Source organism: Schistocerca americana, chromosome 10, assembly GCF_021461395.2.
Source record: "Schistocerca americana isolate TAMUIC-IGC-003095 chromosome 10, iqSchAmer2.1, whole genome shotgun sequence".
Classification (NCBI taxonomy): domain Eukaryota; kingdom Metazoa; phylum Arthropoda; class Insecta; order Orthoptera; family Acrididae; genus Schistocerca; species Schistocerca americana.
The window spans coordinates 101,437,860-101,454,181 of record NC_060128.1 but is presented as its reverse complement, the minus strand read 5'-3'; the positions used below and the strand labels follow the sequence as shown (position 1 = coordinate 101,454,181).

Genomic DNA, 16,322 nt, shown 5'->3' with positions numbered 1-16,322 from the left:
ATTTTGTTTTATATAGCGTTCTCAGTCGCGTACGTAATTACACATGGAGAAATTACGTTGATTTCATGTGCATGGGGTAACTAAAATGTTCTATTTTATGCATTTGCTTACGTATTATCATTACTGTAAGGATTTTGTATCATAATAATGACTTACTTATAACCTCAGTGAACAAACTACATGTATCTGAAACGGTAAACTAAAACACAAAAAAGATGAATGTAAAACTAAAGTAATAATTTAAAACATAAACAAATATAACTACGGTAAATAACTACAATAGTAATGAATGTTTAGATCTTTAAATTAAGTATGTTGAAAATAACCCAAAAGCACATTGTTTATAGCTCATTATCCAAAAACTGGTATTTCAGGAACCAGATTTGCTATGCATGCAAGTACGTATGTGTCTTGAAAGCTTCTTTAATTTGCATTGTAACAAAAATTATCACTTTTCTAAATTAATTATTGTTGTTGGGGTGCCGGCCAGGGTGGCCGAGCGGTTCTAGGCGCTACAGTTTGGAACCGGGTGACCGCTACGGTCGCTGGTTCGAATCCTGCCTCGGGCATGGATGCGTGTGCTGTCCTTAGGTTAGTTAGGTTTAATTAGTTCTAAATTCTAGGAGACTGATGACCTTAGAAGTTAAGTCCCATAGTGCTCAGAGCCATTTTTTTGTTGTTGGGGTACTTCACAAAATTTCTAATTATTGCTTATACAGCCACAAAGAACGTTAATTCCATCTCGACTTTTACATGAAAAACATGTTTTCCATATCATCCTTTTGAAGATTCTCCCTCTAAACGTAACATACCGAATTATCTATCTGGGTGTGGTTTACCCCTTAAAAGTGAAATTGTCCGCTGGAAAAAAAAAATAAATAAAAAATAAATAAATAAATAATTAAAAAAATAAATGAATAAATAAAACATAAAAAAATACACACACTATATGCTGTCGCCAAGTTTCATCACGGTCGTTAATTTACACTTGGGGATGTTTTATTGTAAGTTGTAGAATCGAAAGTACTCTCAGCAATGTACTTCACAGTGGTTGACAGATCATGGACGCACATGTAAATCGAGTCTGCTAAATATGAAATCGGTTGCACAATTTGATTTTAGAGAATATATAGTTTGATATGACAGTTCATGAGACCTTGAGGAGCAGTGAAAATCGTAATGCAATGCAGAGAATAGTGGATGGGAGGTGGAGCAAAAATTGTAGTTTACAGTACAGCAAGCAGATTGATATATTTATAGTTTTTCGTAGTTATGCAGAGATGAGGAGATTAGTACATGTTGTACCAGTGTGGAGAGCTGCATCGGACAAGTCTTCGGGCTGATGACCACAGTAACACTGAGCTCTCACTAGATGACCTCAGTTTTACCGACTCTGTCTCCTTACTGCTGTTGCAGGTAGCGTACGACTATACACTGAAGATCCTGGACATCGGACCGACAGGCAGCATCAACGCCAAAGCGGAGGACCTCCTCGTCTCTCTGGAAGTCAACATCGATGTCGCGACATCGCAGCTCTCGCTGGGTAGCTACACCATCACCGATGCTGGGTGAGTCCACTTCCCAGGCTCACATACAGCACTGGGAAATTATAACCACTGGCATAGCGAAATACTCCTCGCCCATTACACTGTTGCTGATGCTAATACAATCCAATACTCCAGTCAAGATCTTACGTAAACTGGTCAAATATTAAATCTGAAACTATATAGTAAAAGAAGAATTCAAACAGCAAATATTATATACGAAGACAATAACTGTTCTCGAAAGAACAGTTACTGTTGATGACTGTGCAGCTTTTCCCTGGAATAAATGATGACTAACTGAAACCCTCAGCTGCCGACAGGTGATGTTGATATTCCTCGATGTGGACAGCTGAAAATGTGTACCCCGACCGGGACTCGAATCCGGGATCTCCTGCTTACATAGCAGACGCTCTATCCATCTGAGCCACCGAGGACACAGATAAATAGCGTGACTGCAGGGACTTGCACGCTTCCCGTGAGACTCACATTCCCAACTTTCCACAATTCTACATACACTCCTGGAAATTGAAATAAGAACACCGTGAATTCATTGTCCCAGGAAGGGGAAACTTTATTGACACATTTCTGGGGTCAGATACATCACATGATCACACTGACAGAACCACAGGCACATAGACACAGGCAACAGAGCATGCACAATGTCGGCACTAGTACAGTGTATATCCACCTTTCGCAGCAATGCAGGCTGCTATTCTCCCATGGAGACGATCGTAGAGATGCTGGATGTAGTCCTGTGGAACGGCTTGCCATGCCATTTCCACCTGGCGCCTCAGTTGGACCAGCGTTCGTGCTGGACGTGCAGACCGCGTGAGACGACGCTTCATCCAGTCCCAAACATGCTCAATGGGGGACAGATCCGGAGATCTTGCTGGCCAGGGTAGTTGACTTACACCTTCTAGAGCACGTTGGGTGGCACGGGATACATGCGGACGTGCATTGTCCTGTTGGAACAGCAAGTTCCCTTGCCGGTCTAGTAATGGTAGAACGATGGGTTCGATGACGGTTTGGATGTACCGTGCACTATTCAGTGTCCCCTCGACGATCACCAGTGGTGTACGGCCAGTGTAGGAGATCGCTCCCCACACCATGATGCCGGGTGTTGGCCCTGTGTGCCTCGGTCGTATGCAGTCCTGATTGTGGCGCTCACCTGCACGGCGCCAAACACGCATACGACCATCATTGGCACCAAGGCAGAAGCGACTCTCATCGCTGAAGACGACACGTCTCCATTCGTCCCTCCATTCACGCCTGTCGCGACACCACTGGAGGCGGGCTGCACGATGTTGGGGCGTGAGCGGAAGACGGCCTAACGGTGTGCGGGACCGTAGCCCAGCTTCATGGAGACGGTTGCGAATGGTCCTCGCCGATACGCCAGGAGCAACAGTGTCCCTAATTTGCTGGGAAGTGGCGGTGCGGTCCCCTACGGCACTGCGTAGGATCCTACGGTCTTGGCGTGCATCCGTGCGTCGCTGCGGTCCGGTCCCAGGTCGACGGGCACGTGCACCTTCCGCCGACCACTGGCGACAACATCGATGTACTGTGGAGACCTCACGCCCCACGTGTTGAGCAATCCGGCGGTACGTCCACCCGGCCTCCCGCATGCCCACTATACGCCCTCGCTCAAAGTCCGTCAACTGCACATACGGTTCACGTCCACGCTGTCGCGGCATGCTACCAGTGTTAAAGACTGCGATGGAGCTCCGTATGCCATGGCAAACTGGCTGACACTGACGGCGGCGGTGCACAAATGCTGCGCAGCTAGCGCCATTCGACGGCCAACACCGCGGTTCCTGGTGTGTCCGTTGTGCCGTGCGTGTGATCATTGCTTGTACAGCCCTCTCGCAGTGTCCGGAGCAAGTATGGTGGGTCTGACACACCGGTGTCAATGTGTTCTTTTTTCCATTTCCAGGAGTGTACCATAAAGCTGTGAGGACGGGGCGTGTGTCGTGCTTGGGTAGCTCAGACGGTGGAGCACTTGCCCCGAAGGGCAAAAGTTCCGTGTTCGAGTATCGCTCCGGCACACAGTTTTAATCTGCCAGGAAGTTTCATTTTCAATGCAGTTCGCTTGGCATTTTTGTAGCACCTTCACGCTGATTATACGAATACGTGAAAAACAACGTCACTCCTCTCTGAATATTCTCTATATTTTCAGTGAATTCAGTGTGGGAAGGGTCCCACACCATCGAACAGTATCCAAGAGTTGGTGCAAGGAGACCTCTCTAGGTAAACTCTTCCTGGAATTTTGCTCAAACTGTGCATCACCATCTGCAGTTGCCAACTCCTGAACACTGAATAGTGTAGTCGGATTATGTAAGGTGATCCTTGTAGATAAAAAAATGAAACACTAAATGTAATGGATGGGATTTGCTAATTGCAGAGCAAAATAACGATGACTGAAGTAGAGAGGATTCAGACTGCAAGCAGTATGAAAATCATTTCTTAAAAATAGCAGTTTATAAACGGGATTATAGCCTTTCCCCCATGTTATTCAATCCGGACACTGAGCACAAATCTAAGGACACCATAGAGAAGCTGGGAGAGGGTATCAAAATTCAGAGAGATGGACCTTAAGAAAAGTAAGACAGGGATGATTGAATGCCGACAGGTGATGCTGAGGTAATTAGGTTTGGAAGTGAGGCTCTAAAAGTAGTATATCAGTTTTTTTGTTTGGACAGAAAAGTAAAACGATGGTCGAAGTAGAGAGATTTGCAGAATGCAACAAAAGTGAGTGACACAAATAATTGTTTCAAAATTTATTTTAAATTACGGATTTCAGCTCTTCGGATTGCCCATGACACAAACCTTTGCGTCTAAGGGTTCTGTTTTATACAGAAAATTGTAATTTTGTTAATATTTTGAATGTCACGTGGAAAAGTAAATCTTCAGTAGCATCTGAGAAATAGTGGGCAACATCTCTGCCAGAGAGGTTGTGCTGCGAGAGATTGTTAGTAGAACCTTTGCTTGTTAGTGGAGTGCAGTCTTAGACATAGAGAGGAGGAGTCTAGTTGTATCTTGTGATGGAGTAAGACGTGTTTAGGCCGTGCTATGTGCCAGCAATAATTTTCTTACATTACTTTTTATTTATTGAGAGATATTTTCTAAATTCATTCAGAAGACTTCAAAAGGTACTGTAATAGCGCCTTTGCCGACACATCGAAGTGCAATAATTAATTTGCTCAGGGATTTAGAATTGGAAATTTTTGTGATAATATAACAATGTGTGAGCACTGATTCTTCAACAAGAAAGTAACGGGAATTTATTCAGGTTTTGCCACTATTGATGTAAAGTGAATTTTTAATGTTCCAAGAGTCAAAATATTTCGTCTTAGTGATGTAAAATTTTGATAATACAGTTAGTGTGTTGTTTTCTCTATCAATCAGCACTCGTCTCTTTATTTCAAGTTTCACATATATAATTTTGCTATTCCGAGTTTTTCAGTAACAGAACTCCAACTGACGATGATGTACATCTACATCTACATATATACTCCGCTTACCACCAAGCGGTGTGTGGCGGAGGGCGCAATTCGCGCCAAAATAATATTTCCCCCCCGTCTCTTCCACTCACGGATCGCGCGAGGGAATAACGACTGTCTGAACGCCTCAGTACGAGCTCTAACTTCCCTTATATTTGAATGGTGATCATTGCGCGACTTGAAAGTTGGTGGTAATAATATATGCTCTACATCCTCAGTGAAGATCGGATTTCGGAATTTAGTGAGCAGCCCGTTCCTCTTAGCGCGCCGTCTATCTGCAAGTGTGACCCACTTCAAACTTTCTATGAGATTTGTAACGCTCTCTCGATGGCTAAATGTACCAGTCACGAATCTTTCCGCTCTTCTTTGGACCTTCTTAATCTCTTGAATCAGACCCAACTGTTAAGGGTGCCATACAGACATTTAATACTCCAAGACTGGACGAACTAACGTATTGTAAGCTATTTCGTTTGTTGAAGGACTGCATCGCTTCAGGATTCCACCAATAAACCGCAATCTAGACTTCGCCTTGCCCGTTACTTGTGTAATCTGATCATTCCATTTGAGATCATTTCGATTAGTCACACCCAGATACCTGACGGACGTTAGCGCTTCCAAAGACTGATCATTTATTTTGTACTCACATGGGGAGGCCGCCAATTGTGAAATTCAGATTCGATTCATACTGCGCATAATAAAAGCTCATGGCCAGAGGTGTAATGTGACGAAGCACCAAGATGCACTTCTCAGCCGTTGTCGAGAAAATCGACAGTTAAAAGAAACCGTTGCTGTGAAATACTCTCTACGAATAATAGTTTTCTACAGCGTCGTGGCGCAGCGGTAAGCGCTCGGCTTTGTAATCCAAAGGTCGCCGGATCGAATCTCGCACCATGTAACTTTTTTTTTAATATTTATTTTTTTGTAATTCAAATATATATATATATATATATATATATATATATATATATATATATATATATATATATATCCCGGAAATCAGTTGCAACAATTATGCATATAATAAGTTGTTGAAAGTCGTTTGTCGTGGAAAAACTGGCGACTTCGAACATCATTATGTTTTCCGCAGACAAAGTTATATTTCGCAAATGTTATTAATTGTCTTCATAATGTTAACCACGTATAGTTAACTGAAGACGTAGAAACGATATTCCAAAGCGAAAACGTATAGCGTAAGTCAAACGTTCGAATTAGAAGAGAGACCCCACGAACAGAAATTCGCTGTGGCAGGTATGAAATATAAACTCCGTTACTCGCTCGTTACACTTGAAGGACAGACGTTGAATGGGGCCGGCTGGAGTGGCCGTGCGGTTCTAGGTGCTACAATCTGGAACCGAGCGACCGCTACGGTCGCAGGTTCGAATCCTGCCTCGGGCATGGATGTGTATGATGTCCTTAGGTTAGTTGGGTTTAAGTAGTTCTAAGTTCTAGGGGACTGATGACCTCAGCTGTTAAGTCCCATAGTGCTCTGAGCCATTTTTTGTTGAATGGGCCGAAACGAGCAGCCGCATAACAGCTTAGTTGCCTGCTAACTTCGAAATAAGGTAGATGCGGTCCCTAGCGCAACTTATAACATCGTCGAAAATCAGTGCGGACGGGAGAGCTTTGTTACACCCTGTTAAAAAACGGAAAAATGGAGGCGGTACAATTGGAGAGCGATCCGCCTTCACCAACATGCATAAGCAATACAAAAAACTAATAATAAAAAAAATTGCATGGTGCGAGATTCGATACGGCGACTTTCGGATTAGGAACCCGAGCGCTTACCGCTGCGCCACGACGCTGTAGAAAACTATTAATCGTAGAGAGTATTTCACCGCAACGGTTTCTTTTAACTGTCGATTTTCTCGACAACGGCTGAGAAGTGCATCTTGGTGCTTTGCCACATTACACCTCTGGCCATGAGCTTTTATTATGCGCAGTATGAATCGAATCTGAATTTCACAATTGGCGACCTCCCCTTGTCAGACATTAATGGGGATTTTCGCCTTGTTATACGCAGTAGGTTACACTTACTGATATTGAGATATAACTGCCAGTCATTACACCACGGATTTATTCTCTGCAAATCTTCAATGATTTGTTCACAACTTTCGTGAGATACTACTTTCCTGTAGAGTACAGCATCATCGGCAAACAGTCTCGCTGTCAATACCATCAACCAGATCGTTTATGTAAATCGAGTAAATGATCATAGCAGCAATGAGATTTATTAGCAGCGAACTGTTGTGGATGTGTCTACACTTTAAAGCACGTGTTGCACATCACGTTGGCAGTAGTTTGAATTTTTTATTTTTGACTGGCGTAGGCGCAGCAGCCGCATTAGTTTGGAGACGGGAGCACAGCATTTATTCATTGCACAAACAGGCAGGCCATTTATAATTTACATGCGATACATTTAACATTTCAGCAGTGACATACTTCTCACATGGGACATATTTTTGGTAGTTAATTAATCGAGTGAAATTCTCATTCTGGACGCATTGGAAATACCCCGCAGCTTGTATTGCTATATGCTACATTAACGACGTGCATTATTTGGAGCCTATGTCATATAATTCTGATAGCCGATGTTCAAAAACCGGTCATGAAAGATTCTAATTTATCCAACATGCTTCTCGTTAAATGACATACACTGATCAGTCAAAACATTATGGTCATCCTGACTAATAGGCTATTCGTCCGTCTTTGGAATGAAATGCGTCACTGATTCTGCCTATCAGGGATCCAACAGTTTGTTGAAAGGTTTGTGGAGGTACATGGCATTACATGTCTACGCGCAGGTGACGTAATACGCGCAAATAACGGACCGCTAATCTGCGTACGCGGTGATGGCTCCTGATAGCGACTCAGATGGATAACGTAGGATCTACATCAGGCAAATTTTGTCGCCGACACGTCAATCGTGAGTTCACTACAACACTCCACAAATCACTGTAGCGTTGTTGCAGCTTCGAGACACAGATAATTATACTGCTGAAACATGACATCACCATTGGGGGAAGACATCGAGCATGAAGGGATACAGGGGTTTCGCAGCTGTAAGCGTATCATCGGTTACTGCCACAGGTCCCATGCAAGAATGTCTCCCACGGCATGATACTGCTCCCACCAGACTGCGTCGATAGCGAGCCGCGCGTTTCGAGCCTCCGTTCCCCTCGATGACGGCGTTTGTGGAGACGACCATCGACCTAATGTGGCAAAAACGTGATTCACCTGAAGAGCCGACGCGTTTTCATAGATCGACGGTCGTGTCCCGGTGGTCCCGTGCCCACTGCAATTGTAACTGACGATGTGGTAGGGTCAACTTGCATACCCATAAGGTTGGTATCCCGAGGAGCTGCAGGTTCAATAATATGCCACGGTCAGTAACCTCCGTAACACTTTTACGTGCACCAGCATTGTGCTCTTTCGGCAGAGATGACACAGGTCGCCATCCGTCCTACTTTACAGAGCAGACAAGGGAGAATAATATTAATGTCATCTTCCGTCCACCAGCAAAGATCAGGGCCTTAGTCGGAATCGTTAAAGACGATTTACGATTGAGGAAGGCGTGTGTTTATAAAGTTCCCTGTGTGTGTAGCTCTGCATGTACAAGGTGGTTCATTGATAGTGACCGGGCCAAATATCTCACGAAATAAGCATCAAAAGAAACAACTACAAAGAACTAAACTCGTCTAGCTTGAAGGGGGAAACCAGATGGCGCTATGGTTGGCCCGCTAGGAGGCGCTGCCATAAGTCAAACGGATATCAACTGCGTTTTTTAAAAATACGAACGCCCATATTTTATTACATATTCGTGTAGTACGTAGAGAAATATGAATATTTTAGTGGGACCACTTTTTCCGCTTGGTCATAGATGGCGCTGTAATAATCACAAACAAATGGCTCATAATTTTAGACGAACAGTTGGTAACAGGTAGGTTTTTTAAATTAAAATACAGAACGTAGGCACGTTTCAACATTTTATTTCGGTTGTTCCGATGTGATACATGTACCTTTGTGAACTTCTCATTTCTGAGAACGCATGCTGTTACAGCGTGATTACATGAAAATACCACATTAATACAATCAATACTCGAAATGATGTCCGTCAACCTCAGTGCATTTTGCAATACGTGTAAAGACATTCCTCTCAACAGCGAGTAGTTCGCCTTCCGTAATGATCACACATGCACTGACAATGCGCTGACGCATGTTGTCAGTCGTTGTCGGTGGATCACGATAGCAAATATCCTTCAACTTTCCCCACAGAAAGAAATCCGGGGACGTCAGATCCGGTGAACGTGAGGGCCGAGGTATGGTGCTTCGACGAACAATCAACCTGTCATGAAATATGCTATTCGATGCCGCTTCAACCGCACTATCCGGCGAACGATCCGGACACTTGGATGATGTCGTCCAGCATACCGAGCAGCATACATAGCACACGCCTGTTGGGCATTTTAATCACAATAGCCATACATCAACACGATATCGACCTTTTCCGCAATTGGTAAACGGTCCCTTTTAGCACGGTTAATGTATCACGAAGCAAATTCCGTCGGCACTGACGGAATGTTACGTGATACCGCGTACTTACACGTTTGTTGCTATTACAGAGCCATCTGTCAGAATGCGAAAAAAGTGGTCCAACTAAAACATTCATATTTCTTTACGTACTACACGAATATGTAATAAAAAGTGGGGGTTCCTGTTTAAAAAAACGCAGTTGATGTCCGTTTGACCTATGGCAGCGCCATCTTGCGGGCCACCCATAGCGCCATCTGGTTTTCCCCTTCAGGCTAGGCAAGTTTCGTTCTTTGTAGTTTTTTCGTTTGACGGCTATTTTGTGAGATATTTGGCCCGGTCACTTACAATGGACCACCCTGTATAGGATAGGCGACACGAACGGCCCAGGAAAGCTGTGTAGAAGAAGAAAGACACACCCGTCTGCGGAAACCTTTAAAATTTCCATGGGACATTCAATGGAATACGATAATACCAAAATCTGAGCACCGCTTTCCAGCTTCTGGGACTCTGTAATTAAAGAATCCGTTGAAATCCTGTTTGCTGATAATTTAATGAATCGTAATAACGGCTTTGAGCTGGATAAAAATTGTAATTCAATTATTAAAATTATGCGATCACAATGGAATCGACATGCTCAGTCGATACTCAGCAATTAGTTTGTTCTTACTTCACCACTGAGGGCAGCACACACAGCTTGGCTGCCTCGCGCATGTCACCCATTAACGCATGCTCCGTAAACCGCCAGTATGATTCGCATGCGCGGAATTCGCTATAAATACCATGACTGCGTCAAGCTTCTTCTGTACTTCGTCTGCTCACCTGAGGATGGCCGGACGTCTCTGGGCCGAAACGTCATGGCAGAATGTTGATCGGATCCGGCTGCATCCCAATGTACTTAAATATGCGTGACGCACAATAGGATATTTTGTTTTATGTTGTGTTCTCCGTCATGTGTCCTATGTGAATGAATTTCATTCATTTTATGTACGTGGTATGAATAAACGTTTTGGTTTGAGCATATCTTTACAGATTATCATCATTGCAATGATTTTGTATCATAATAATAAGGTACATATAGCTTTCAATTAGCAAAATGTGTGTACATGAAACAGTAATGTGAAAAACAAAGGAATCATGAATGTAAAAATTTAAACTAACAAGTTAAAACATAAAACAAATGCAAGTAAAATAAATAATTAGAATAGTAATGAATATTTAGATATTTTAAACAAGTTTGCTGAAAATACTCGGTTTATTTTCCAAAAATGGTATTTTAGGAACTACGATGGTTACACATGCATGCATGTTTTTATTGCTCAAAATTAACTGAAGGTGGTGGGCTGTTTTGCAGAATTTCACATTATTACAAAAGTTTATCTACTGTTTTCAAGGGCGTTAATTGAATGTTGAGTCTTATACGAGAAACATTTTGTATACATCATCGTTTCTAAATCTAATATGGTAAATTACCATTCAGGGCAAGGTAAAAGTCAATTTTTGGCACGAGCAGTATAATATGTACTGCTTTATTTTGCCTATTCTTCACGCCCACCAAAGTTCACCCACGAGAGCTGTGCTTGGAGGTATTTACACTGCAAAAGCTGACGCTGGATACATTGCTTTGCAATTTTAACACACTGCTCGAGTTCTTCTGGGGAGACTTTCCACGTCAACATTAATAACCATTTTATCACTGTACTCGTCTTTTTAAGCGCTTCCGGATGCCGTTAATAACAGCGAATCACACAATACGAATAAAAGGGGTGTTACATCTTACGTGAGTCACCCCGCATATGAAAGGGTGCTTGTTGTCGGTACTAATTTCGGCAGGTTAAATGAATAAATGAAATAAGTTATGAAAGCTATTATACATTTCGATTGATGTTAACAATATGCTTTTTCTACGCCTGAAGGCTTCTTGGCATGCAATCATTTACCGCCACTGCTCGAACCAAATTAATTACTCCCCACAGTTTTGCCCCATAGCAGCGTATTATAACAGGCACAAGGCTTTAATTAAAAAATAACAGGGGCAAATTGAAGCTGTCCTTCCGAAAATGTAGTGCACGTTCATAGCAATGAACTGCGAATGCGGAGGATGTGGGTTGAGGGTTGAGGGGTGAGGAGTGGTAGAGGGGGGTTCGCTGGGTGGAAGGAGGAATGGGGTGTGGGTGGGGAGCGATCGAGGGTGAATCGAGACAGGACGGGAACGTGAACGAGATACGGGTGGTTTCTACGATGCACTCACTAAACTGAAATGGCAGGTGAAAAAAATTTGAATGGCTTGCTCCCGACGTGAAACAGCAGAACGGCGGGGTAATTAATTAAAAATCCAATCAGGGAGCAGAGTTTCCGATTGAAACTGCACCAAATTGCTGTAACTCTTTTTTTTTTTATTGCAACAAATTCGATCCTGTCATATTTCCTCCATAACTTTACAGAACACGTTGCATAACAGATCTTTCAAAGCATAAGCTATGAGTATATGCACAGAGGACAAAAATTTACGATTTGGAAATACCTTACTTTTATTTACACTACTGGCCATTAAAATTGCTACACCAAGAAGAAATGCAGATGATAAACAGGTATTCATTGGACAAATATATTATACTAGAACCGAAATGTTATTACATTCTCACGAAATTTGGGTGCATAGATCCTGAGAAATCAGTACCCAGAACAACCACCTCTGGCCGTAATAACGGCCTTGATACGCCTGGGCTTTGAGTCAAACAGAGCTTGGATGGCGTGTACAGGCACAGCTGCCCATGCAGCTTCAACACGATACCACAGTTCATCAAGAGTAGTGACTGGCTTATTGTGACGAGCCAGTCGCTCGGCCACCATTGACTAGACGTCTTTATCTGGTGAGAGATCTGGAGAACGAGCTGGCCAGGGCAGCAGCAGAACATTTTCTGTATCCAGAAAGGCCCGTACAGGACCTGCAACGTGCGGTCGTGCATTATCCTGCTGAAATGTAGGGTTTCGCAGGGATTGAATGAAGGGTAGAGCCACAGGTCGTGACACATCTGAAATGTAACGTCCACTGTTGAAAGTGCCGTCAATGAGAACAATAGGTGACAGAGACGTGTAACCAATGGCACGCCATACTATCACGCCGGGTGATACGCCAGTATGGCGATGACGAATACATGCTTCCAATGAGCGCTCACCGCGATGCCCCCAAACACGGATGCGACCATCACGATGCTGTAAACAGAACCTGGATTCATCCGAAAAAATGATGGTTTGCCATTCGTGCACCCAGGTTCGTCGTGAAGTACACCATCGCAGGCGCTCCTGTCTGTGATGCAGCGTCAAGGGTAACCGAAACCATGGTCTCCGAGTTGAAATTCCATGCTGCTGCAAACGTCGTCGAACTGTTCGTGCAGATGGTTGCTGTCTTGCAAACGTCCCCAGCAGTTGACTCAAGGGTCGAGACGTGGCTGCACGATCCGTTACAGCCATGCGGATAAGATGCCTGTCACCTCGACTGCTAGTGATACGAGGGCTTTGGGATCCAGCACGGCGTTCCGTAGTACCCTCCAGAACCCACTGATTCCATATTCTGCTAACAGTCATTGGGTCTCGACCAACGCGAGCAGCAATGTCGCGATACGATATACCGCAATCGCCATAGGCTACAATCCGACCTTTATCAAAGTCAGAAACGTGATGGTACGCATTTGTCCTCCTTACACGAGGCATCACAACAACGTTTCACCAGGCAACGCCGGTCAACTGCTGTTTGTGTATGAGAAATCGGTTGGAAACTTTCCTCATGTCAGCACGTTGTAGGTGTCGCCACCGGTGCGAACCTTGTGTGAATGCTCTGTAAAGCTAATCATTTGCATATCACAGCATCTTATTCGTGTCGGTTAAATTTCGCGTCTGTAGCACGTCATCTTCGTGGTGTAGCAAATTTAATGGCCAGTAGTGTATTATAAAATGTTCTGGAATAAACCGTGCTTTTCATCGGTCAAAGGTTTAATGATGGATTTCTTGATACACAAAGGCCTTTTCTTTCTTTTGGATTTCTTTTTTTTTTTCGGTCATCAGTCTTCTGGCTGGTCTGATGTGGCCCATCACGAGGTCCTCTCTTGTCCTAACCTTCTCATTTCAGAGTAGCAATTGTAACCTACATCCTCAATTACTTGCTGGGTGTATTCGAGTTTATGTTTCTCTACATTTTTTACCCTCTTCACCTCCTTCTAGTAGCATGGAAATTATTCCGTGTTGTCTTAACAAATGTCCTATCACCCTGTCCCTTCTTCGTGTTAGTGGTTTCAATATACTCGTTCTCTCCCCGATTCTGCGGACTATTTTCGCATTCCTTGTCTTATCAGTCCATGTAATTTTCAACACTGCTCTGTAGAACTGCATCTCAAACCCTTCTACTCTCTTCTGATTCGGTTTCCCCACATTCCATGTTTCAACATAACACAATCCTGTGCTCCAGTGGTACATTCTCTGAAATTAAGGCTTACTCTTAGCACCAGTAGACATCTCTCGTCGAAGAGGATGGAACACGCTTTAATGCAGCGCCATGAGGGATAAACGGAAGCGTCTGATTCCACCCGTCTGCTTTGACCCCGTGACGTAAGGGTGTTTTCGTGTGTGACGCCAGTACGGCGCGGAGTTTATGAGTTGATTGTGTTTGTAGATGTCGTCTCGGTGTGTTTGATGGCGCCATGTGTTCGTCTCTCTTTCTCTCTCTCTCTCTCTCTCTCTTTCTCTCTCTCTCTCTCTCTCTCTGTATGTGTGTGTGTCTGTGTGCGTGTGTGTGTGTGTGTGTGTGAGAGAGAGAGAGAGAGAGAGAGAGAGATTGGTGGCCGACCTACGTTGAAGCATCGAAATTTGTTGGTGGTAAGTAATTGTTTTTTTGGGACTGTTTTTCTCGAGTTGTAATGTTTTGTGTATTTATTGTGTATTGAATGTGTTTTAATTTAGGTAGGGATGTTCGATTTTTGACTTTTTGAGGTGTTGTGGGGTTGGTTTTGTTTTCCGTAGTTGTAGGTGTTGGATTTTTCGTATCAATAGATACGGTTGACCTATATAGGTCAAGGGATATGACTGATTGCAATTTTCGTAGTTTTATGTTTAGGAATTGGTGTTTTGGTATCGTCAGCTGTGGTCAAGGGAAATGTCTCTTTCCAGTTTTCGTAGCTTTTGCTGTAGGCATTGCTGTTTTGGTTTCGTCAACTGCGGTTGACGTATATAGATCAAGGGAAAAGTCCTAATTCTGTAGATTTTGTAATTATTGTTTTTTGTTCGTCGTTTTGTGTGTTTTGGCATCTTGATATTTAGCTTGCCCCGACTTTAAAACCCCCAATTTCCAGCGGTTGTCCCGTTAGTTTGATTGTATTTTTGGAGGAAGATGTTATTATCTTATTTATACGTATTTACGTGTTGCCATGTGTATGTAGTGACATCATAGGCGCCATATTGGAGACGCGTAGAATAGCCGTTTCCGCCATATTGATGACGTCACGGGTCAAATCAAACGGGTGCTATCGGGCACTTCCGTAATCCCAGTATTGTTTATCTGACGATATGGATGTAAATTTAGTGTTTTACTTACAGCGACAGTATGGGCGGATTTTTTCCGTTAGTGTCCATCTATCTGCTTCCATTTTGCTGGCCAGTTGGTATATGTCACTTCACACACTTTTACAAAATCTATATTAATTTAGACTCTGACAGCGAAACTTTGCCAGCATCCAGCACGCGCTTGTACGACCGTTGCTTATAACAAAGATTTTGACAAAAAGTTATGGTATAGGCCTACTTTGCACAGAGGTGTAATTTTTCCTTTTTTGCATGTATTAAAGTCGATATAAGGACAAATATTTTAATCAGACTGGCGATAACATGAGAGCACAAAATAAAATAAATAAATGAAGTACTACAATAACAACTTCAAGTGATCTGGTGTCTTATCTCTATTAATTCTATTCTATTTCATCTATTTCTATTCGTACATTAACGTATGAAACAATCCGTTTATAGCAAATATTTTAATCAAGATAGCACTTAACCTGAATGCCCAGGAGTCAATAATACAGAGTTATTGTATCTGCAATGAGATACAGCTGTTTGTATGACCGTAAGCATTATATTTAAATTTAATTTTAAATAATAACAAACATTAAAATGAACTGTTGATTTATTTCTGTTTTAACGTTAACATGATCTGGAATATCAGTGAGAGTAGATTCTGTTTATTTTAGCTGAAGGTAATATGTATAAAAGTTATAGTGTTCGTAATGGACGAAAGCTGTTTGTATGACGACGCATTTTATATTTAAAAACCAGTAACAATATAATATTAAGTAATATAAGTCTACTTACATTATGCACTTCTATAGCAATGGCATGCTTGTCAATTAATACGACAGGATCTGAAATATGTCCGGTATCATAATACACAGTTTGTCATGTATGTTACTGTTGTCAAATATTAGTCTGTGACAGTTCTTGATAATAGTTGACACAACTGTCGTATAGAGCAGACAGGTCAGGCAGTCTACATTACCTTCTTATGCTACGTCTATGATCTTATTTACATGTGCATGTGACAAGTACTCATATAATTAGCTAAATTACAGTTACCTGACGGTTAAAAGAGAAAGAGATACCCACGTATCCCGGAAACCCACTACATATGACTGCATAATTTACAGCAGTTGTTACCATCCGCGATCCTATAAAGAGGCATATTTCCGCTCCGCAGTTGACATGTAGCATC

General features: G+C 42.8%; 1 protein-coding gene across 1 annotated transcript in view; it reads left to right on the top strand.

Moving 5' to 3' along the window:
- Positions 1 to 16,322, top strand: part of LOC124552273 — an 89,358-nt gene that overhangs the window by 52,019 nt on the left and 21,017 nt on the right. The window contains exon 4 of the mRNA XM_047126552.1: positions 1,417 to 1,568. Coding sequence (XP_046982508.1) covers positions 1,417 to 1,568 — 152 coding nt within the window. The remainder of the gene's footprint in view (positions 1 to 1,416; positions 1,569 to 16,322) is intronic.